General features: G+C 48.0%; 1 protein-coding gene across 2 annotated transcripts; it reads left to right on the forward strand.

The window, feature by feature from the left end:
• The first annotated feature begins 218 nt into the window (after positions 1–218).
• On the forward strand, positions 219–17,448 carry OCSTAMP (osteoclast stimulatory transmembrane protein). Of its 2 annotated transcripts, XR_011025473.1 has the most exons (3): positions 219–1,256; positions 14,990–17,218; positions 17,257–17,448. XR_011025473.1 is itself a non-coding variant. In XM_068264607.1 (2 exons), the coding sequence occupies exons 1-2, from the start codon at positions 246–248 to the stop codon at positions 15,329–15,331; spliced, it is 1,353 nt and encodes a 450-aa protein (XP_068120708.1). In that variant the 5' UTR covers positions 219–245; the 3' UTR covers positions 15,332–17,448. The 2 variants fall into 2 exon arrangements, 1 of the variants encoding a protein (XP_068120708.1); XM_068264607.1 differs by having other exon boundaries at positions 14,990–17,448.
• Positions 17,449–23,377: the final 5,929 nt, after the last annotated feature.

The following is a 23,377-nucleotide window of genomic DNA, read 5'->3' on the forward strand; positions in this document are numbered from 1 at the left end:
ACCCGCACTGACTCTGATCCCTGGCATTGGCTGACTACCCGCACTGGCTCTGAACCCTGGCATTGGCTGACTACCTATACTGAGTACACCAAAGCATTTGTAACTATCCCTCCAGGGATCCCCATTGGTCTATTAACAGACCAATGGGAATGCTCCTGAATGGAGAAGATCTCCCTAATATGTGTGCATTTATGTCTTATAGGTCACCATGTTGGACAAGACTTCAAGCTGACACATTTCCAAAAATGTATGACTTTGCACTGGAGATTTTAACTGCATATTCCACCCCTGTTCCAGAAACTTACCGGCAAACTTTTCTGTTACTTGTGACCTGCTTCAGCATGTCCTCTGCGGCGGGAACGCTGCTTTACCTCTGGATGTTTCACTCTCTACAGTATGATTTCCTAACGGCCCTCATACTGTCCACCATGTTTGCTTGTCTTGTATGTGGCATCCTTATCCTCATTCATCCCATTCGTTGCATGTTGACCATCATAATACCAACGCTAAGCACAAGGCAAGGATCTCGGCTATTGCTGTCCACCTGTTTCATGATCATAGCTCTGAACATCATTCCCAACATCCTGAAAAACCTCAAAGCTATTTTTCACATTTTTCGATGCATTTCTCAACACTCCACAGAGCAGGTGTTAAATTCTACTGAAACCTTTCGAGAGCTTGCTTATGATGTGAATTACCTGGTGGCAGAGACCACTCGTGTCATTAAGTCATTCAATTTAAAATCAGTTCCAGAGGTCAATATTTGTGCCCAAATAAACTCAACGGAGATAGCCAGTACAATAGGCCAAGCTGGGAACAAGTTGAAGGATGAGTTTGAAACTGTGGAATGTATTTCTAAGGCCATCATGCTTATCGGCAATCGGGTTATGGCTGGATTTTTTATTGCTTATATTCTGTTCAGTGCTACATGGTACCTGTGGAACTATTTAACGGACATCCAGTTTGACAACAAGTACATAACAAGTCAACTAGTACAGATGGCCGAGAAGAATAAAATGTCCGACTTGCCTGATGTCTCCTCATTCAAACTGATAAAGTCGACAGGTTTCAAGATGTCGAGGAAAGAGTTTGGCAAGTGCCTGTTTCGTTGTGTGGTGATTTTGCTATTTGTCCTGCTGACGACGCTGATAATCCTCACGGATCACATCGTTTTTCAGTTTGCCCTATTAGTCAGCCAATGGGCAGAGAGATTGCCAGCTCTACAAGTCATGTTTGATCTGGAATACACAGCAGATGTAAGTATATGAGATTACATCTAACGTTATATAACGGTCACCCATGCTACTGATGATACAGAATAAGACTGATGTGACGTCCTTGCAGCATAATAGCCATCACTTTGTACCTAAAACAGCCTTAGTTTTCCAAATGCAGCCTGCACAAAGAGATTGGGTTTCTTTACTGTTGTTGGAAAAAGATATCCAGCAAACTGGGACTGAATTTCATAAAAATGGTCTGCCACTAGGGGACACCGAGAGTAACAGATTCCCCAGCAAGCTCATTGTGAACCAGAACTCCTGAACTTTTGATTAGAGATGGGCCGAACGGTTCGCCGGCGAACGGTTCCCGGCGAACTTCGGTGGTTCGCGTTCGCCTCCCGCAGGCGAACGTTTCCGGAAGTTCGGTTCGCCCCACAATACACTATGAGGGTCAACTTTGACCCTCTACATCACAGTCAGCAGGCCCAGTGTAGCCAATTAGGCTACACTAGCCCCTGGAGCCCCACCCCCCCTTATATAAGGCAGGCAGCGGCGGCCATTACGGTCACTCGTGTGCCTGCGTTAGTGAGAGTAGGGCGAGCTGCTGCAGACTCCTCTCATAGGGAAAGATTAGTTAGGCTTAGCTTGTCTCCCTGGCTGTAATACCTGTTCTGTGAACCCACCACTGCATACCTGTACTGTGAACCCACCACTGCATACCTGTTCAGTGAACCCACCACTGCATACCTGTTCTGTGAACCCACCACTGCATACCTGTACTGTGAACCCACCACTGCATACCTGTTCAGTGAACCCACCACTGCATACCTGTTCAGTGAACCCACCACTGCATACCTGTTCTGTGAACCCGCCACTGCATACCTGTTCTGTGAACCCACCACTGCATACCTGTTCTGTGAACCCACCACTGCATACCTGTTCTGTGAACCCACCACTGCATACCTGTTCTGTGAACCCACCACTGCATACCTGTTCAGTGAACCCACCACTGCATACCTGTTGTGTGCAGTGAACCCGCCACTGTATACCTGTTCTGTTCAGTGAACCCGCCACTGTATACCTGTTCAGTGAACCCGCCACTGCATACCTGTTGTGTTCAGTGAACCCGCCACTGCATACCTGTTCTGTTCAATGAACCCGCCACTGTATACCTGTTCAGTGAACCCGCCACTGCATACCTGTTGTGTTCAGTGAACCCGCCACTGCATACCTGTTCTGTTCAGTGGACCCGCCACTGTATACCTGTTTAGTGAACCCGCCACTGCATACCTGTTGTGTTCAGTGAACCTGCCACTGCATACCTGTTCTGTGAACCCGCCACTGTATACCTGTTCTGTTCAGTGAACCCGCCACTGTACTGTACAGCTGTTTGCGGTGCGTTACACGGTGAGTTTGGTGTGTCAGTGTGAAGCAGTACCTTAATTACACTACCTGATTGATGTATACACATGCAAGATGTTTTAAAGCACTTTAGGCCTGTCATTTAGCATTTAATGTGATTTCTGCCCTTAAAACGCTGCTTTGCGTCAAATCCAGATTTTTCCTGGGGACTTTTGGCGTGTATCCCACTCCGCCATGCCCCCTCCAGGTGTTAGACCCCTTGAAACATCTTTTCCATCACTTTTGTGGCCAGCATAATTATTTTTTTTTTCAAAGTTTGCATCCCCATTGAAGTCTATTGCGGTTCGCGAACTTTACCGCGAACCGAACCTTCCGCGGAAGTTCGCGAACCTAAAATCGGAGGTTCGGCCCATCTCTACTTTTGATTTATACCAAGCAGGGGTGCCTCTAGCCATTTTGTCACTCCAGACAAGAAAACTTGTCGTCATTCCCCCGAGCACCCCCCACCCCCAGCAGACCCCCCCCCCTCCCGTGCCCCCCCCCCCCCCCCCCCATGAAGGTAATACTAGTGCTGCAGCGTTTCACTAAAAAATAATCATAATGCAGCAGCGTTTCACCAGAAAATAATTGTAATTCAGCAGCGTACCACTAGAAAAGGGGGACAGACAGAGGCACAGAAGGAGGCACAGGGGGACAGAGGTGGCACATGGGGACTAAAGAGGCACATAACAGAAGGACAGACAGAAGGACAGACAGAAGACAGAAGGACAGACAGAAGGAGGCATAAAGGAAGACAGGACAAACGGGGTCAGACAGGAACCACAAAAGGGACAGAAGGAGGCACAAAAGGGGAAAGAAGGAAGTACAAGGCACAGAGGTGGCAGCTGCCTGCAACTTACGCTAAGCAGATGCAGCAGAAGCAAGTAATAGAACACCCACGGGGTGGGGCTTAGTCCAGGGACAGGGCTTCATTTGGGGGCAGGGCTTAATCCAGCAACATGGCGCCCCCAGGACCAATTGCACTCCAGGCAATGGCCTGTACTGCCTATGCCTAAAGGCTCCCCTGAGGATTTTATCCCCATTGGTCATTCCACCCCAGCTGACCATATTTTCAGGGGCCTTTCACACTGGCACAGTGTGTTGCTGCTAATTGCCATACTGCTACCGCAACCTAATGAAGGACTATGGGCAAGTTCATACTTCCCACGCTGTGGGACGCTGCTCCGAAGTGGCCAATTTAACGCTAGTGCAGAACTACCTTACCATGCGGAAACCCGTGGCGACCTGCGACGATCTGCGTCGGGCCGGGAACTCATTAGTCTATAGTAACGCAGGGTCCTTTAACGGCGTCGGCATTGCGACTTGGCAGCGCACATGCATGGAAGCCTATTTTTACATTACGCTTCCTCATACCAGAAGCAGGAAGTGACCGCAAGCGCGCTCTACCACTAATGAGCGCCTGAGCTGGGCGCCGCTGTACCACTAATGCTGTAGCGCGCACCCAAAATTGCCACGACTCAGGGGGAATAGTATTTTACACCGCCTGGGACTTGAGCAGCAGTAGGGTGCTCGCCCTGCACCCAACTCACCGGCAACGTTTTAATATGTGCGCCTTGCTAGGCATTATGGGATAGAGGCAAACATACAAATCCCTACACCAAGATGTGTGTGTTTACCAACTCCTTCCCTATAGAAGAAATCTGCTATCTCTCAGTACATGCATGAGACTTCTACCTACAGCTCAGGCACACTGTAAACTCTTTTCTGAGGGATTTTTGGCCATCAGAGCTTCCTGAGAGCTTTTTAAAAAATGCTTGCATTGACTTACATTAAAATCACGGTAAAATTGCGACTGTGGTAAAATCACACGATTTTACCACAATTTTAATGTAAGTCAAATGAAGCGTTTTTTTAAAAAAAAGCTCTCAGAAAGCTCTGATGGCCAAAAATCCCTCAGAAAAGCACTTCTAGTGTGTCTAAATCCTAAGTGACTCTTCAGCAACCCTCGGTGTGCTCTGTGTTCTGCAGCATATCCACCCCCTCCCTCCCCTATACAGTTCCCTGGTGTCTAGTGGCCCCCACCCTCCCCTATACAGTTCCCTGGTGTCTAGTGGCCCCCTCCCCTATACAGTTCCCTGATTTCTAGTGGTCCCCTCTCTACTTTATACAATTCTCTGTTGTCTGGTGACCCTCCCTCTCCTATACAGTTCCCTGGTGCCCCCTCCCTGCACTAAACAGTGCCTGGTGTCTATTAGTCCCCTCCCTCCTCAATTTGGCACTCCAAGTCTGAACTATACATAGCAAAGACACCAGGGGTGTAACTAGAGACGAGCAGCCTCTGCGATTGTAGAGGGCCCCAGAGCTAATATAGCCCCCTTCCCTCCCCTATATAGTTTCCTACTGTTTAGTGCCCCCTCCCTATACAGTTTTCCCTGATGTCTAGTGCCCCTCCCCTCAACACAGTTCCCTGGTGTGCAGTGCCCCCCCCCTTCACAGTTCCCTGGTGTCTAGTGATCCCCCTTCACCCCATACAGTTCCCTGGTGTCTAGTGGACCTCTTTATATAGAGTTCCCTGGTTTAAAGTGCCTACCCCACACCTATACAATTGCCTAGTGTTTAGTGGCCCCTCCCTCTCCTATACTTTTCCCTGGTGCCAAGTGGCCCTCCCTCCCCTATACAGTTTTTTGATGTCTAGTGTCCTCCTCCATCCCCTATGCAGTTCCCTGGTGTCTAGTCTACCCCCTCCACTCTCCTATACAGTTCCCTGGTGTCTAGTGCTGTAATATGATGTGTGTAATGTGATGGCTGTGCTGTATACATGTGTAATTTGATGGCTCTCTGTATGCTGTAATATGATGTGTGCAGGGGCGGCTCCAGGTAATTTTTTAGGGGGTGCTATGCAGGTGCTGGATCTTTTTTAGGGGTAGCTTTGAACTTGCAGCGCACAAAGCGAACGCCGAAAAAGAACAGGGGGTGTTGCCAAAAGGGGCATGTCTATGCACTGGAAAGTGGGCTTGTATATGTAATGAAGTTGCTACAGTATAAGTAATGTAGCTGCCCCAGCATAGGTAGTATAGCTGCCCCAGCATAGGTAGCATAGCTGCCCCAGCATAGGTAGCATAGCTGCCCCAGTATGGGTAGTATAGCTGCCCCAGTATGGGTAGTATAGCTGCCCCAGCATAGGTAGTATAGCTGCCCCAGTATAGGTAATATAGCTGCCCCAGTATGGGTATTACAGCTGCCCCAGCATAGGTAGTATAGCTGCCCCAGCGTAGGTAGTACAGCTGCCCCAGGATAGGTAGTACAGCTGCCCTAGCATAGGTAGTACAGCTTGCCCAGGATAGGTAGTAGAGCTTGCCCAGCATACAGGGGTGAGCCTGGGGTGCCTGGCACCTGGGTGCAAGATTTCCTCTGGCGCCTATGGGAGTGGTTAAATTAACCGCGCCCAACCACATAACCACACCCATGTCCTGCCTAATCACACCCACACCTTCCACCTCTTTACGCATGCATGTGATACCCCATTCCTACCCCTCTTCCATGGGCTTGCTCCTGGCTGGCTTTGGCTTCCTGCGAGTCTGCTAGTCTCTGGACTGACTCAGGCTGAGAGGCTCTGCGAGTGCGACGCAGTCACACACTGCGTATTTATGGCTGCCTGCGGCCACCCTACTCTCGCTCGCTGACGTCGGCTCCTCCCCCCTGCCAAGCCCAAGGTGGGCTGCCTGTATCTTTCCCATTGTGCCACGCAGCCTGCCAGTGTTGCCACCCTTTCACGTTATTTTTACTGACAAAATTCCCCCACTAAATGCACATAAGAGACAGCTTTTCCCCATGTAAATGCACATAACAAGAGACCGCTTTTCACCAGTAAATGCACATAAGAGACCGCTTTTCCCCATGTAAATGCACATAACAAGAGACCGCTTTTCCCCATGTAAATGCACATAACAAGAGACCGCTTTTCCCCATGTAAATGCACATAACAAGAGACCGCTTTTCACCAGTAAATGCACATAGCAAGAGACCGCTTTTCACCAGCAAATGCACAGAAGAGACAGCTTTTCACCAGCAAATGCACAGAAGAGACAGCTTTTCACCAGCAAATGCACAGAAGACACAGCTTTTCACCAGCAAATGCACAGAAGAGACAGCTTTTCACCAGCAAATGCACATAATAAGAGACAGATTTTCACCAGTAAATGCACATAATGACAAACAGCCAGTGTCCCCAGAATATATAGCCAGGGATATATGTCCCCAGTATATGTAGGCAGGGGTATATGTCCCCAGTATATGTAGGCAGGGGTATATGTCCCCAGTATATGTAGGCAGGGGTATATGTCCCCAGTATATGTAGGCAGGGGTATATGTCCCCAGTATATGTAGGCAGGGGTATATGTCCCCAGTATATGTAGGCAGCGGTATATGTCCCCAGTATATGTAGGCAGGGGTATATGTCCCCAGTATATGTAGGCAGGGGTATATGTCCCAGCATATGAAGGCAGGGGTATATGTGCCCAGCATATGTAGCCAGGGGGTATATGTGCCCAGCATATGTAGCCAGGGGGTATATGTGCCCAGCATATGTAACCAGGGGGTATATGTACCCAGCATATGTAGCCAGGGGGTATATGTGCCCAGCATATGTAGCCAGGGGGTATATGTGCCCAGCATATGTAGCCAGGGGGTATATCTGCCCAGCATATGTAGCCAGGGGGTATATGTGCCCAGCATATGTAGCCAGGGGGTATATCTGCCCAGCATATGTAGCCAGGGGGTATATGTGCCCAGCATATGTAGCCAGGTGGTATATGTGCCCAGAATATGTAGCCAGGAGGTATATGTGCCCAGTCTAGGTAGCCAGGGGGTATATGTGCCCAGTCTAGGTAGCCAGGGGGTATATGTGCCCAGTCTAGGTAGCCAGGGGGTATATGTGCCCAGTCTAGGTAGCCAGGGGGGTATATGTGCCCAGTCTAGGTAGCCAGGGGGGTATATGTGCCCAGTCTAGGTAGCCATGTGCCCAGTCTAGGTAGCCAGGGGGGTATATGTGCCCAGTCTAGGTAGCCAGGGGGGTATATGTGCCCAGTCTAGGTAGCCATGTGCCCAGTCTAGGTAGCCAGGGGGGTATATGTGCCCAGTCTAGGTAGCTATGTGCCCAGTCTAGGTAGCCAGGGGGGTATATGTGCCCAGTCTAGGTAGCCAGGGGGGTATATGTGCCCAGTCTAGGTAGCCAGGGGGGTATATGTGCCCAGTCTAGGTAGCCATGTGCCCAGTCTAGGTAGCCAGGGGGGTATATGTGCCCAGTCTAGGTAGCCATGTGCCCAGTCTAGGTAGCCAGGGGGGTATATGTGCCCAGTCTAGGTAGCCAGGGGGGTATATGTGCCCAGTCTAGGTAGCCAGGGGGTAAAGGGTCCCTGTTTAGGTAGTTAGTGACAGGAGCGCTCCGCTCCGCTCCCTCTAGCCGCCGCCGCCGCTCCCCCCTCACCTTTCCGCAGCTTCAGACCTCAATCAGCGGGCGACCCGACCAGTGAGAGGGCGCTGGACACACCCGCTCTATATGCGGAAGTGATGTCACTTCCGCATATCAGTGCGGCGTGCTAGGTCCTAGCGCCCACCCGCCTGATCGAGGTCTGACGCGGCGGCGCCGGCGGCTAGAGGGGGCGAGCAAGCTTCGGCCACAATAGCAGAGCGGCGGCCGGGCGGCGCCTCTCTGAGGCAGGCGCCTGGGTGCCTTGCACCCGCAGCACCTGCCCAGGCTCGGCCCTGCCAGCATAGGTAGTAGAGCTGCCCCAGCGTAGGTAGTAGAGCTGTCCCAGTGTAGGTAGTAGAGCTGCCTGCCCGCCCCAGTGTAGGTAGTCCAGCTGCCCCAGTGTAGGTAGTACAAGCTGTCCTAGTGTAGGTAGTACAGCTGCCCCAGCGAAGGTAGTATAGCTGCCCCAGCCTGCTCCTCCCTCTGCTCCCGTGGCCGCCGCTCGTGTAACCTTCTGAGCTGGCGGCTGCTACCTCTATGCCTCCTCTCCTGCGTCACAGGCGTTTTCTGTGCTTCTCCCCGCCTCCTCTCCCTCTGTAGTGCTACAAGAAAATGGCTGCCGATGTACTAATTTGTGGAGAAAAGTCCCCGTGTGACTGCTGAGGAACTGAAAAAAGATTTGTCAGATGCGGGTAATGAAGTTTCAGCTCAGACAATAAGGCGCACACTGTGTAATGAAGACCTCCATGCCAGAACTCCTAGGCGCACCCCCTTGCTGTCTCCAAAGAATAAGAAGAGTCGACTGCAGTATGCCAAAAGTCATGTGGACAAACCACAAAAGTTTTGGGATAGTGTTCTGTGGACTGATGAAACAAAATTAGAACTGTTTGGGCCCATGGATCAACGCTATGTTTGGAGGTGGAAAACAAGGCCTATGAAGAAAAGAACACGTCAACAAAAGCAATATCCTCACATGGGCACCAGCTGGTGTTAAACTGCCACATTTAATAGCCAGGTTTGCAATACAAAGGACAATGTTGTACAGTAAAATGTATCCAATCGCAATACATCACCATTCCATCGGATAATACCACCCACAGAGACCTGTCCGGTCGACAATTGTTTCGCTAAAGTAGCTTCCTCTTGGACCGCTGCTCTCCGCGGTGGTGATAAGGCTTAAATGCCGCAGACCGAGTGAGTGCTTAAAGTACGCCATATTGCACACGCCCACTATGTCCTCTCAAGCCAATGGCAAGCCCAAGTCCTCCAGCGTAGGCACGCATCATCACTGAGCGCAGCCTCACGCTGGTGGCAACCTTGGTCACGTCACCACGCTCCGCGGCGCTATTCAAGCATCGCAGTCATGGCAACCTACTAGTTTCCTAGTTATGCTGCGTAATATCCAGACCGCACAAAGCAGGATGGCCAGGGGGAACCTTGAATGTAGAGACATCAATGCATCACTTAAAGGGAAAGATCCCATAACCAAGGTAAAGGAATTTGCGCATATATTAGGGTTAATTGTACTTTAAAAGGACTAGAGAGAGATACACCAGAGAGTGACACCCCAAAACCAGATACAGGCAAGGAGAATACAAGCTACAAACATCCTAATATTAGACCATACTATATTTTTGCAGAAAAACACTAAGTTCATTTCTGTCATTGAACCCTAATGGGCCCATTGCGTCAGTCCTCGAGATCCAGGTCGATTCCTTTTGAGAAAGCAGTTTCTCTCTATCTCCCCCCCTTCTCGGGGTTACTACAGAGAACAGTCCCACCATCTTCAACTGTGTAGGGTCACACTGATGCACCTCTTTAAAGTGTTCCACAAGTCTTGGGACTCCACCTTTGCCCTTCCTAATAAACCTGATGTGTTCTACTAACTGTTCCCTCATTGGGCGGGTAGTTTTACCTATATAGAAAAATAAACAGGGACATAGGAGGGCGTATACTACAAACTCAGTTCTACAGGTTATGAAATCCTTAATTTGAAAATTGATGTGGCCCAATCTCACATTCTTAGTTTTTTTGATGTGATCACATGTGGGACAATGTCCACATGGAAAGCAGCCCTGCACTCTTTTCGTGCCTAACCAGGTTTTAGTTTGTGGTTTTACAAACTCACTTCTAGTTACAAAGGACCCCAATGTATGGCCCCTTCTAGACGCTAGCATTGGAGGACTGTGGACTCTAGAACCAAATCCACAGTCCTGCTGTAAAATATACCAATTTTTATTTATGATTTCCTTAACCCTATCAGCCATGGGTGTGAAATCAAATGTCATCACAAACCTATCCTCTTGCTCTGCTATTTTCTCCTCAAGAAGGCTATCTCTTTTCATTCTTCTAGCCTTATCCAAAGCTGACTCCAATTCATGTATATTGTAACCCCTCTTAACAAATCTGTTGGTCATCTCCACTGCCTGAGACTCAAAATCCAGATCCCTAGAATTGTTCCTTCTCAGTGTAAGAGACTGGCTATACCGAATTGCTGCATTAACATGGGAGGGATGGTAACTCTGGTGATGTAGAACCGAGTTTGTAGCTGTCGCCTTCCTATGTCCCCGAGAGATCAACTCACCATCATGTACCTCCAAGGTGAGGTCAAGAAAATTGACCATATCTCCACCCAATTCTCCTGTAAACAGCATATTTCTGTCATTTTTGTCCAAATATTCCATAAAAGAGTTAAAACGGTCCCTGGTGGAACCCCAAATGACCAGCACATCGTCAACGTACCTGGACCATGCTCTCAGATCGCATCTATAGGGATTACTATCCCCATAGATGTATGTCTCCTCCCACTTAGCCAAAAAGATATTGGCAAACGTGGGGGCAACTGCTGTCCCCATTGCCATCCCTGATATTTGTCTGTACCAGACATCACCAAATTTGAACGCATTATGCCCCAGAACGGATTGCTGGCCAATAGCATCTCTTGGACTGACCGGACTCCCCTTTGTGCCATTTGACTTGTTCAACCATTCTGAGGACATGTGTTGTGTCCTTCAGATACGATGGAACAAAGGACAGCAGAGGTCTAAGGGCATGGTCCAGGTACTTTGAGAGGGGTTCTGTTATGGAGCCCCTCCCGGAGACAATGGGCCGGCCAGGGGGATCCACCAGGGTCTTATGGACCTTAGGCAGGAAGTAAATTACAGGCCTCCTTGGATACTCAGGGAATAAATCGTCTCCCAATTTTTTTTCCAAGAAGTCTGACATCGCCCCTCCACGTAACAAATTCCTCAATTTTTTCTGAAAGGTAGAGGTAGGGTCTGCAGATAATTTAACATAGGTAGTGGAATCTTCTAACTGTCTCATAGCTTTCCTAATATAATGTTGTGTTTACAGGACTACTATATTTCCTCCCTTGTCGGCCTTTTTAACTGTGAGATCTGGACGGGATTTTAACCATTTTATGGCTTTCCATTCGCTCGGTGAGAGATTTCTCTCTACCTGTGGGTAAATTAAAGCCCTAGATTCTTTGAGAACTTGTTTCTGGAATATGTCTAAAGCAGAGCCCGACAAGGGAGGGAATGGGTTAACTGATCTACATGCCTTGAATTTGGCCTGTTTAAAGTTGGCATTCATGGAGTCATAATTTTCGGCAAGTAAGGACTGTAGTTCACTTATAGCAACGCTGTCTTAGAAGGACAGACTTGGTAAAAAGCCTAATGGCCCTATCTTTGGTTGAATTGATTCCATGGGATTACCCCCAAACATCCTATAAAGGTTGATCTTCCAAACATTTTTGTAAAGGTCTATTTCAAACCTAGTGAAATCAAAGGCTGTGGTAGTAGCAAAATTCAGTCCCTTTTGCAACTTTGCAAGAACTTAATACAAGGGTCTGACAACTCTACTCCCGATAGATTCAACACCTGTAGTTGGTTTGACTCCGGGGCTCGATCTAAGCAAATCCCTCTTGGGGCATCCCCTTCCAGGACACTTTCTTTGCACATGATTCCTCGTTTTCTTCTCCTCCCTCTCCTTGTTTTTTTCTTCCCAAAGGGGATACCTTAGATTGTTTCCCTTTTCTCTTAACCTCGGACTCTGATCCAGAGTCAGAGGTCCAGTAGCCTTTTTTCTTTGGTCTACGTGGTTTTCTCCTTTTAAATGTGTTTTTAGGTTTGGGCTCAGAGCGTGCCCAATCAAATATATGGCCCGTTTTGAAATCTTCCTGGTCTCGAAGATATTTGTTGAGCTTTCTCTCCTTGACCTCTCTCTGGATGGGTATCAATCTCCTCTCAATCTTACTCTCAACTTCCTTCGCCTTATCCCCTGTAGCTACTGCAGACAACCGATCTTTCAAGTCGTCAATCTCTGTGACCACTTTCTCGTGTTCTTGTTCTGATCTTTCTAATGCCAGTTCTGAAAGAACTTTAGCATGATTCAGATGAGCAGTGTTCCACTTTTCCATAAACACGGGGTCGTCGCTGTACTCTGCAGGGGGTTGGTACAATCGGAACCCTCGCCTACTGTGAAGCATGGCGGGGGGGGGGGGGGGGTCAATAATGCTTTGGGGCTGTTCTGCTTTTGCAGGTACAGGCCAGGGAAGCTTCAGCGTGTGCAAGGTACCATGAATTCCCTTCAGTACCAGGAGATATTGGATGAAAATGTGATGCAGTCCGTCACAAACCTGAGGCTTGGGAGACATTGGACCTTTCAACAGGACAATGATCCTAAGCATACCTCCAAGTCCACTAGAGCATGGTTGCAGATTAAAGGCTGGAACATTTTGGAGTGGCCATCGCAGTCACCAGACTTAAATCCGATTGAGAACCTCTGGTGGAACGTAAAGAGAACCCGAGGTGGGTTTGAAGAATGTTATCTACATACAGAGGCTGGATCTGCCTATACAGCCCAGCCTCTGTTGCTATCCCAAACCCCCCTAAGGTCCCCCTGCACTCTGCAATCCCTCATAAATCACAGCCACGCTGCTGACAAACAGCTTGTCAGAGCTGGCTGTGTTTATCTCTATAGTGTCAGTCTGCTGCTCTCCCCGCCTCCTGCAGAATTCCAGTCCCCGCCTGCATCCCTTCCCTCCCTGCTGATTGGCGAGGGAGGGCGAGGGAGCAGCTGAGACTGATACTACAGATGTAAACACAGCCTCACAGCACGGCTGTGATTTGTGAGGGATTGCAGAGTGCAGGGGGACCTTAGTGGGGTTTGGGATAGCAACAGAGGCTGGGCTGTATAGGCAGATCCAGCCTCTGTATGCAGATAACATTCTTTAAACACACCTCGGGTTCTCTTTAAAGAAAGCAGTTGCAGCGCGCAAGCCTAAGAATGTGACTGAACTGGAGGCTTTTGCCCATGAAGAATGGGCTAAGATACCCGTAGATCGCTGCAAGACACTTGTGTCAAGCAGTGGCGTAGCTAGGGAGCTATGGGCCCCGGGGGAAGTTTTAAATGGGGCCCCCCAAGCACTCTATACTAGAGGCCTGCAGCGGGTCGGGTACCCGCAGGTTACCCGAAATGCGGGTCGGGTTCGGGCACCCGAATTGATGATGGGGTCGGGTGCGGGTAGCAAGGTGCGGGTCGGGTTGCGGGTAGCTGTGTGCGGGTAGCGAGGAAGGGAAGAGTCGCTGCAAGGAGAGGCAGTTGGGGCAGCGACGGGGAGGGGGGCCAGAACCCCCCTCCCTCACCTGGGTCCCCTCCTTCAGCTCTCTCCCCCTCCAGAATAGCGGCGGCGGCGCTGCGGGCGGGTGGAGGATTACTCACCTTCTAACTTCCGTTCCAAGCGCTGACAGCGTCCCCTCGTCACAGGTCTCCGCCTTCAATGCCGCCCACTGTGCTTCCTGATTGGCGGAAGCACAGTGGGCAGCATTGAAGGCCGAGACCTGTGACGAGGGGACCCTGCCGTCGCTTGGAATGCGAAAAGAGGGACAGTTGGGAGCTATGGTGTGTAATGTGATGGCTGTGCTGTATGCTGTAATTTGATGTGTGTAATGTGATGGCTGTGCTGTATACTGTAATATGATGTGTGTAATGTGATGGCTGTGCTGTATGCTGCAATTTGATGTGTGTAATGTGATGGCTGTGCTGTATGCTGTAATATAATGTGTGTAATGTGATGGCTGTGCTGTATGCTGTAATATGATGTGTGTAATGTGATGGCTGTGCTGTATGCTGTAATATAATGTGTGTAATGTGATGTCTGTGCTGTATGCTGTAATATGATGTGTGTAATGTGATGGTTGTGCTGTATGCTGTAATATGATGTGTGTAATGTGATGGCTATGCTGTAATATGATGTGTGTAATGTGATGGCTGTGCTGTATGCTGTAATATGATGTGTGTAATATGATGGTTGTGCTGTAGGCTGTAATATGATGTGTGTAATGTGATGGCTATGCTGTAATATGTGTGTAATGTGTGATGGTTGTGCTGTATGCTGCAATATGATTTGTGTAATGTGATGGCTATGCTGTAATATGATGGGCTTAATTCACAAAAGAGTGCTAACTGTTAGCACGGCCGTTTTCGTGCAAATTTTTGCGTTTGCGCGCGATCACGAATTTTCGCAAGCAATTAAACGGTTTTGCACACAAATGTGAATTTTCATGCGAAAACGATAATGATTTCGCGTGAAAATTCACGATTGCGTGCAAAAATTTGCGATTGCGCGAAAATTAGTGCAGAAATGGTCGTGCTAACAGTTAGCACTCTTTTGTGAATCAAGCCCGATGTGTGTGTAATGTGTGATGGTTGTGCTGTATGCTGCAATATGATTTGTGTAATGTGATGGCTGTGCTGTATACTGTAATATGATGAATATGATGTGTATAATGTGGTGGCTGTGCTGTATGCAGTAATACGATGTGTGTAGTGTGTGCTATATGCTGTAATATGACGTGTACTGTATAATGTGATGGCTGTGGTGAAATATGATGTGTGTCCTATCATAATATTAAGCCTTTTTTTTTTAATTCAGGTGGAAATACTGAATCCATTTCGCCTGCTGAATTTACCGATTCCAGCTCGGCACAATGTTGTGAAGTACACGAGGTGCCATAGGCTGGATGTGACGTTTTTCCCCGCTCTCTGCCAACATTCACCCAGCCGCTCTGAGGACTCCACTGTGGTCACCATTGGCTTCATCTACTGCATTTTATTTGCAATGGTATTACTGGAGGCGTACGCCCAGCGTCTGTGTCGGAAGATCTCAGCCCTGTTCTATCAGCAGAGGGAGGAAGAAAGGATCCTATACTTGTTTAATCAGATACAGAAAAACTGCAGAGACAAACTTTCATCAGACTCTCCGAGGAATCTCTAAACCCGGCCTGCAGCTGTCTTATACTAGCTGCAGAAATGTCAGTATTGTTGATGTGTCTTAAAGGTTATGTGTACTTGCAAAAATGCATAAATCTAGACCCCCCCCCCCCCCCCATCCCCCTCCACCACCACCAACAACACACACACACCAATAATGGAAGGTTATTATCATGCATTTTACTACTCTGATATCCTGAAGAGATATGCAGACACTCCTCTACATGGCAGCCTGAATACCTTGTACACTATACACCAGCTGTGATATCTCTGCATCCCTGTGTGACAGCTTTACTCACATGGCTTGCAGATCAGGTCTGATCATTGCTCTGTGCTGTCCTTCCTGTTCCTGTCTATACTGTATACTGTGTACACTGTACACCACCTCTGATATCTCTGCATCCCTGTGTGACAGCTCTACTCACATCAGTGGTGTAGCTAAAAAGCTGTGGGCCCCGATGCAGGTTTTACAATGCCCCCCCCCCCCCAAGCACTCTATGCATTAACAATTGATGCAGTGCACCAAAACCTGCCAAGGACGACCACAGTGTCAGAGGAGCAGGAAGGGGATGGGGACCAGTTTGTTAGCGATCACTACTATTTAAAGTATCTATAGAAGTGATTATTACCAGCACAGGACCAATAGAGAGCTCTGGTACGGTGGCTACCTCTGCACCCCCTATTGCTACGCCCCTGACTCACATGACTTGTAGATCAGGTCTGATCATTGCTCTGTGCTGTTCTTCCTGTTCCTGTCTGTACTGTGTACACTGTACACCAGCTGTGATATCTCTGCATCCCTGTGTGACTGCTCTACTCACGTGACTTGTAGATCAGGTCTGATCATTGCTCTGTGCTGTCCTTCCTGTTCCTGTCTATACTGTATACTGTGTACACCAGCTCTGAGATCTCTGCATCCCTGTGTGTCACTTTTACTCACATGACTTGTAGATCAGGTCTGATCAATACTCTGCGCTGTCCTTCCTGTTCCTGTCTATACTGTATAATGTGTACACTGTACACTAGCTCTGATATCTCTGCATCCCTGTGTGACAGCTTTACTCACAACACTTGTAGATCTGGTCTGATCATTGCTCTGTCCTGCCCTTCCTGTTCCTTTCTATACTGTATACTGTGTACACTGTACACTACCTCTGATATCTCTGCATCCCTGTGTTACACCTTTACTCACATGACTTGTAGATCAGGTCAGATTTTTGCTCTGTGCTGTCCTTCCTGTTCCTGTCTATACTGTACACACTGTACACCAGCTGTGATATCTCTGCATCCCTGTGTGACCTCTTTACTCACTTGACTTGTAGATCTGGTCTGATTATTACTCTGTGCTGTCCTTCCTGCTCCTGTCTATACTGTATACTATGTTCACTGTACACCAGCTCTGATATCTCTGTATCCCTGTGTGACAGCTTTACTCATGTAGCTTGCAGATCAGGTCTGATTATTGCTCTGTGCTGCCCTTCCTGCTTCTGTCTATACTGTATACTGTGCACACTGTACACCAGCTCTGATCCCAGGGCAGCCATCAGAAATTTTGGGGCCCCTCACGCATCACCAGGCCTGGGCCCCCCCTCCCTGGGCCCACCCACTAGTTGCTGGGCCCACCTACTGGTTGCTGGGCACGCCCACTAGCCACCCCAACCCCGTGTCAGTGCGCGAAGTGTGCGGCAAATAGTGGGCGTGACCATGGCATGTTGTGGGTGGGGCCAGATACTAGCAAAATACAGGTAGTCCCCGGCTAACAAATGAGATAGGGACTTGTAGGTCTGTTCTTATCCTTTATCCGTTCTCTTTTGTCCCCCTCTTTTCTTCCTGTGCCTCTTTTGTCCAGCCCCAGTATAGGTAGCCAGGTATAGGTGGTGGCCCAGTATAGGTAGCCTGTAGCCAGATATAGGTGGTGCCCCAGTATAGAAAGTCCGCTGTAGCGAGCTCACTCATCTGCTCCCCATGTTCAAGAGCTGATGTCACTCTTCTCTCAGTGCTGAAAGTCCCTCTTTCAGAACCAAATCCCTCTATCCCTCTTCCTTCCCCATTTTCCCTCTTTCAGGACTGATGTGCAGATCTTAGTAAATATATATACTTTTGTATTTAAACATGCTTTATTCTCATCCTATAAATTCATATGTTTCTTAATTTCAAATGTTATTATGAAATAAAAATAATTAGGATGCAAAGGACCAGTGTGGTTTAAATGATAAAATTACATATTTTGCTTATGAATTCTTTTGTGGGGAAGTACGCTGTGTTGAGGTTAGAGATGGCCCAAACAGTTCGCTGGTGGACAGTTCCCGGCAAACTTGGGCTGTTCGCCGTTCGCATTTAACGCATTTAATAAAAAAAACAAGAAAAAAAACATTTTACATCAAAGTAAATGGCTACCCCCAGATTCCAGCCCCCTACCCAGGAGAAATTAGTATAGGGGTGTATATATATATATATATATATATATATATATATATATATATATATATTTATAATGTGAGGTCCCCGCCGAGCCTCTTTAACCCCTTGTCCCCAATGCAGGCTGGGACAGCCAGAATGCCGAGCCCCAGCCGAGTGGAGCTTCGCACCTTGAGCTATACCAGACCGCATGGTATGGGGGGGCTCCGGGGGAGAGGAGTGGCCAAGTCTCCCCCTCTACTTCAAAGCCCTTGTCCAATCCATGCACAAGGGGCTCTTCCCCACCTCTGGTGCCAAGGAGGTGGGGGCTGATGATGTCCTTGGGGGAGGGGGGGGTCATGGTGGCATCTGGTAGTCCCCTTTAAGAAGGGGACCCATAGATATAGGCCCCCTCCCAAGGAGAAATGAGTATAGGGGCACATAGCACCCCTTACCTATTTCCATAAAGGGTTAAATGAAATAAAAATATAACCACAAGAAAAGTATTTTAATAGTCTTAATTAACCATGTATACTCACCTTTAAAAAAATGTTCCCACGCTAATATCCTGGGAAATGTCCCATGCCAATATCCTCAGAAAAGTCCCATGCCAATATCCTCTTAAGTTGATTGCAGATCTCCACCGGCCACTGCCACACACGCCACTGTCCGCCGCACCTCTAGCTATACTAAGTAAAGCTAGCACTCTGCTCCATCCTCACACTCTCCTCCCCACCCACAGCACTTATAGCACCCACCCACGCCATCTCCCGGGAGAACCACAGCACCCTGCTATCAGGTTGTGGTGCATGTTTCAGGGTGATGGCATGGGTGGGTGCTATAGGTGCATTGGGTGGGGAGGAGAGCAGGAACTGCGCAGGAGGGAGGACGGAGCAGAGTGCTAGCTTTACTTAGTATAGCTAGAGCAAAGCATCTTTACATTTCCCTTCAAGGCTTCCCATCAGTCTATGAATAGACCAAAGGGGGAGCCTTGAAGGGAAATTTAAAGATGCATTGCTCTAGCTATACTTAGTTGTACTAAATAGCTGAGGAAACTGGCGTGGGACATTTCCGAGGATATTGTTGTGGGAACTTTTTTTAAAGGTAAGTATTAATTGTTAATTAAATAGTTATTAAAATACTTTTCACATGGTTATGTGTTTATTTTATTTAGCCCTTTGTGGGAATGGGTAAGTGGTACTATGCACCACTATACTCCCTCATTTCTCCTGGGAAGGGGGGTGGGTATCTGGGCGTCCCCTTTTATAAACGGGGACTCCCAGTGGTAACTGTGAGTAGAGATGTCGCGAACCTCCGATTTTCGGTTCGCGAACTTCCGCGGAAGGTTCGGTTCGCGGAAAAGTTCGCGAACCGCAATAGACTTCAATGGGGAGGCGAACTTTGAAAAATAGAAAAAATTATGCTGGCCACAAAAGTGATGGAAAAGATGTTTCAAGGGGTCTAACACCTGGAGGGGGGCATGGCGGAGTGGGATACATGCCAAAAGTCCCGAGGAAAAATCTGGATGTTACGCAAAGCAGTGTTTTAAGGGCAGAAAACACATTGAATGCTAAATTGCAGGCCTAACGTGCTTTAAAACATCTTGCATGTGTATACATCAATCAGGGAGTGTAATTAGAGTACTGCTTCACACTGACACACCAAACTCACTGTGTAACGCACCGCAAACAGCTGTTTGTGTAGTGACGGCCATGATGGACTACTGCGCGACATGGCGAGATTGCTCTTCCTCACTCAGTGATGTCAGGTAATGTGTGACTTCCTTCTCAACTTTCCATGGCATTGTTAAAAAGCTTACCGTATATACTCGCAAAGAAGCCGAATTTTTGAGCACAAAAAAAGTGCTCAAAAGTACCCCCTTCGGCTTCTATGCGGGTCACCAATGCTTGGGGGTCACCAACGTTTGGGGGTCACTTGTTTTTCTGCCCCCCGGGTGTCCGTTTGTGCCTTTAATTACCTTAATTGCTTCCCCTGAGTGCCCGCCCGTGTATAGCTGATCCTCCGCTCAGCGCACCTGGCTGGATGATCGAGCAGGGAAAGCGGGACAGAAGCTCCTCCAACTTCGCATCCAGATTACGGGTCCCGCTTTCCCTGCATGTGGGTGGCCATGCTCGGTGCAGAGACGATCGCGCTGAACGGAGCGTGTTCATTCAGAACACCGTCGGCTCCTGGATGCGATTGGCCGGGCAAATACAAAGAGCGGGGCCGCTGTCCAATCACAGCAGAGGTAGGCGGGTCAATTCTCCTGTAGCTGCGAGCTCAGTGCTCGGAGCAAGGAGGTGCGACAGTGCTGTGTGCCTGTGTGTTCTGCAGCAGCCTGTCAGCGTGATTAGAGGTAAATGGCTGGTAGTGTCTCTATCTTGTTGGCTGGCTGCATAGTGTACGGTATGTTATATCTTCTACATGGGGTGATCCTTGCCTTGCACATAGGGGTGTTTGTGCATGTTATATAGGGGTGGTTGTTGCAATTCATATAGGGGTTAATGCTGATGGGGGGGTCCTCCTTGCCATCAGCATTAACACCTATATGAATTGCAACAACCACCCTTAACATGCAACAAGCACCCCTATTTGCAATGCAAGAATCACCCTATATGGAATGCTGCAATAACCCCATATACTGGAGTGATTCTTGCATTGGAAATAGGGGTGCTTGTTGCATGTTATATAGGGGTGGTTGTTGCAATTCATATAGGGGGTTAATGCTGCTGGGGGGTCCTCCTTGCCATCAGCATTAACCCCTACCAGTATATGAAATGCAACAACCACTCCTATATAACATGCAACAAGCACCCCTATGTGCAATGCAAGAATCACTCCAGTATGGAATGCTGCAATAACCCCATATACCCCTATCATATAGGGGGTTAATGCTGCTGGGGGTGTCCTCCTTGCCATCAGCATTAACTCCTATATGAAATGCAACAACTACCCCTATATAACATGCACAATTACCCCTATGTGCAATGCAAGAATCACCCTATATAGAATTCTGCAATACTGGAGTGATTCTTGCATTGCAGCACGGTGGCATAGTGGTTAGCGTTCTCGCCTTGCAGCGCTGGGTCCCCGGTTCGTATCCCAGCCAGATCAACATCTGCAAGGAGTTTGTATGTTCTCCCTGTGTCTGTGTGGGTTTCCTCCGGGCACTCCGGTTTCCTCCCACATCCCAAAAACATACAGATAAGTTAATTGGCTCCCCCATAAAATTGACCCTAGACTACAATACATACACCATACATACATAGGCATAGGACTCTGGTAGGGATTACGGTAGATTGTGAGCTCCTTTGAGGGACAGTTAGTGACTAGACTATACACTATGTACAGCGCTGCGGAAGATAGGGGTGCTTGTTGCAAGTTATATAGGGGTGGTTGTTGCAATTCATATAGGGGGTTAATGCTGCTGGGGGGTCCTCCTTGCCATCAGCATTAACCCCTACCATTATAAGAAATGCAACAACCACCCCTATGTAACATGCAACAAGCACCCCTATGTGCAATGCAAGAATCACTCCAGTATGGAATGCTGCAATAACCCCGTATACCTGTATAATGCAAACAACCAGCCTCGTATTACCATAAATGCAACAATCACCCCAATGTATGGTAAAATGCAAAAATAATACCCATATGGCTGCTGCAGACTACCGGTATCTGTTCTGTACTGGAGTGATTCTTGCATTTTGTGATTGCAATAACTCCCATATACAATGCAACAACCACCCCGTATGGAACGCTGCAATAACCCCCATAGTAGACTCAAGAACCACCCCTATATGAAATGCAACACTCACCCCTGTATGGAATGCTGCTATAACTCCCATATGAAATGCAACAATCACCCCTGTATGGAATGCTGCTATAAACCCCTATATAAAATGCAACAATCACCCCTGTATGGAACGCTACTATAAACCCCTATATGAAATGCAACAACCACCCCCTGTATGGAATGCTGCTATAACCCCTATATGAAATGCAACAACCACCCCCTGTATGGAATGCTGCTATAACCCCTATATGAAATGCAACAACCACCCCCTGTATGGAATGCTGCTATAACCCCTATATGAAATGTAACAATCACCCCTGTATGGAACGCTGCTGTAACCTCCATATAAAACGATGCAACAATCACCCCTGTATGCAACTACCCTATACACAGTACAGAATGCTGTGCTGCCCTATACCTGTGTGGGGAGACTGACTTATAACAGGGAGCACATTACGGTAGGCTATGGTGGCGAGTGCAGCGGGCACATCTAGTTATGTGGAGGGGGCTGGCCAATACTGGGGGCACATTTGGCTATGGAGAGGGGAGGGGGGTTATATATTACTAGGGGCAGTGTGGAAATGCTTTTGTATATGGTAAAATTGGTGGCAGCTTAGGTAGTTTTCCCCCATTATGCCAGTATTTTTTTTTATTTTTTTTTTAGAAATGGATATCGGTAATCCTGCACCAAAGCAAAAACGCAGGTCTTACGAAGCTGCTTTCAAGCTCAAAGTTGTGACAAGAGCAGAAGAGAGCAATAACAGTATTGCAAGTAGGGAATTTGGAGTTGATGAAAAACAAGTGAGGGATTGGCGGAAAGTGAAGGCTGAATTGACACAGATTCCCAAAGCTAAAAAATCTCTACGTTGTCCAACAACTCCTTATAAGGCCCTGGAGAGTGAATTGCACAAATGGGTTCTAGAGTGTCGACAAAATGGTTACTGTGTAACACGCATGGGAATACGGTTACGTGCTCTTCAAATGGCAAAGGAAGACAAGTACAAAGTACCTGGCATTGAAAACTTTGCTGCGTCAGCAGGATGGTGTACCCGCTTCATGAATCGGTCTGGCCTATGTTTGCGACAAAGAACCAAGATTTCGCAGAAGTTGCCGCAAGACCTTACAGAAAAAGTGACGTCTTTCCATTCGTTCATTATCAAACAGAGAAGGCTTTATAATTATGACCTGGGAGACATCGGGAACATGGATGAAACAGCCATGACTTTTGATCTTCCAAGCACTAGAACTGTGGCAAGTTTGGGACAAAAAACTATTTTTGTCAGAACCACAGGAAATGAAAAAAATCATTTCACAGTTGTCCTGTCATGTTTGGCTAATGGAACCAAGCTGCGGCCTGTCATCATTTTTAAAAGAAAGACCTTGCCAAAAAATGTAAAATTCCCACCACGAATCACTGTGCGTACCCAAGTTAAAGGCTGGATGGACGAAGAAGGAACAAAAAAATGGCTGGGAGAAATTTGGAATGGGCGACCAGGAGCAGCCTTAAAGAAAAAACCATCTTTGCTGGTTTGGGATATGTTCAGGGCCCACATATCCGATGACATCAAAGAACTGGCAAAGTCACATCAAGTTACTTTAGGTGTTATTCCAGGTGGACTAACATCTGTATTGCAGCCCCTGGATGTTTCTTTAAACAAACCCTTTAAAGATCGTGTGCGCAAGATGTGGCATGAATGGATGTCATCTGGTCAACCCCGACTGACAAAAGGTGGAAATCTGATGAAGCCAAGCATAGAACTTATTACACAGTGGGTTCGAGATGCATGGGAAGACATTCCTGAAGAGATGGTGCGACGTGCCTTCCTGAAATGCGGCATAAGCAATGCTTTGGATGGC

The sequence above is a fragment of the Hyperolius riggenbachi genome, chromosome 12 (assembly GCF_040937935.1).
Source record: "Hyperolius riggenbachi isolate aHypRig1 chromosome 12, aHypRig1.pri, whole genome shotgun sequence".
Classification (NCBI taxonomy): Eukaryota; Metazoa; Chordata; class Amphibia; order Anura; family Hyperoliidae; genus Hyperolius; species Hyperolius riggenbachi.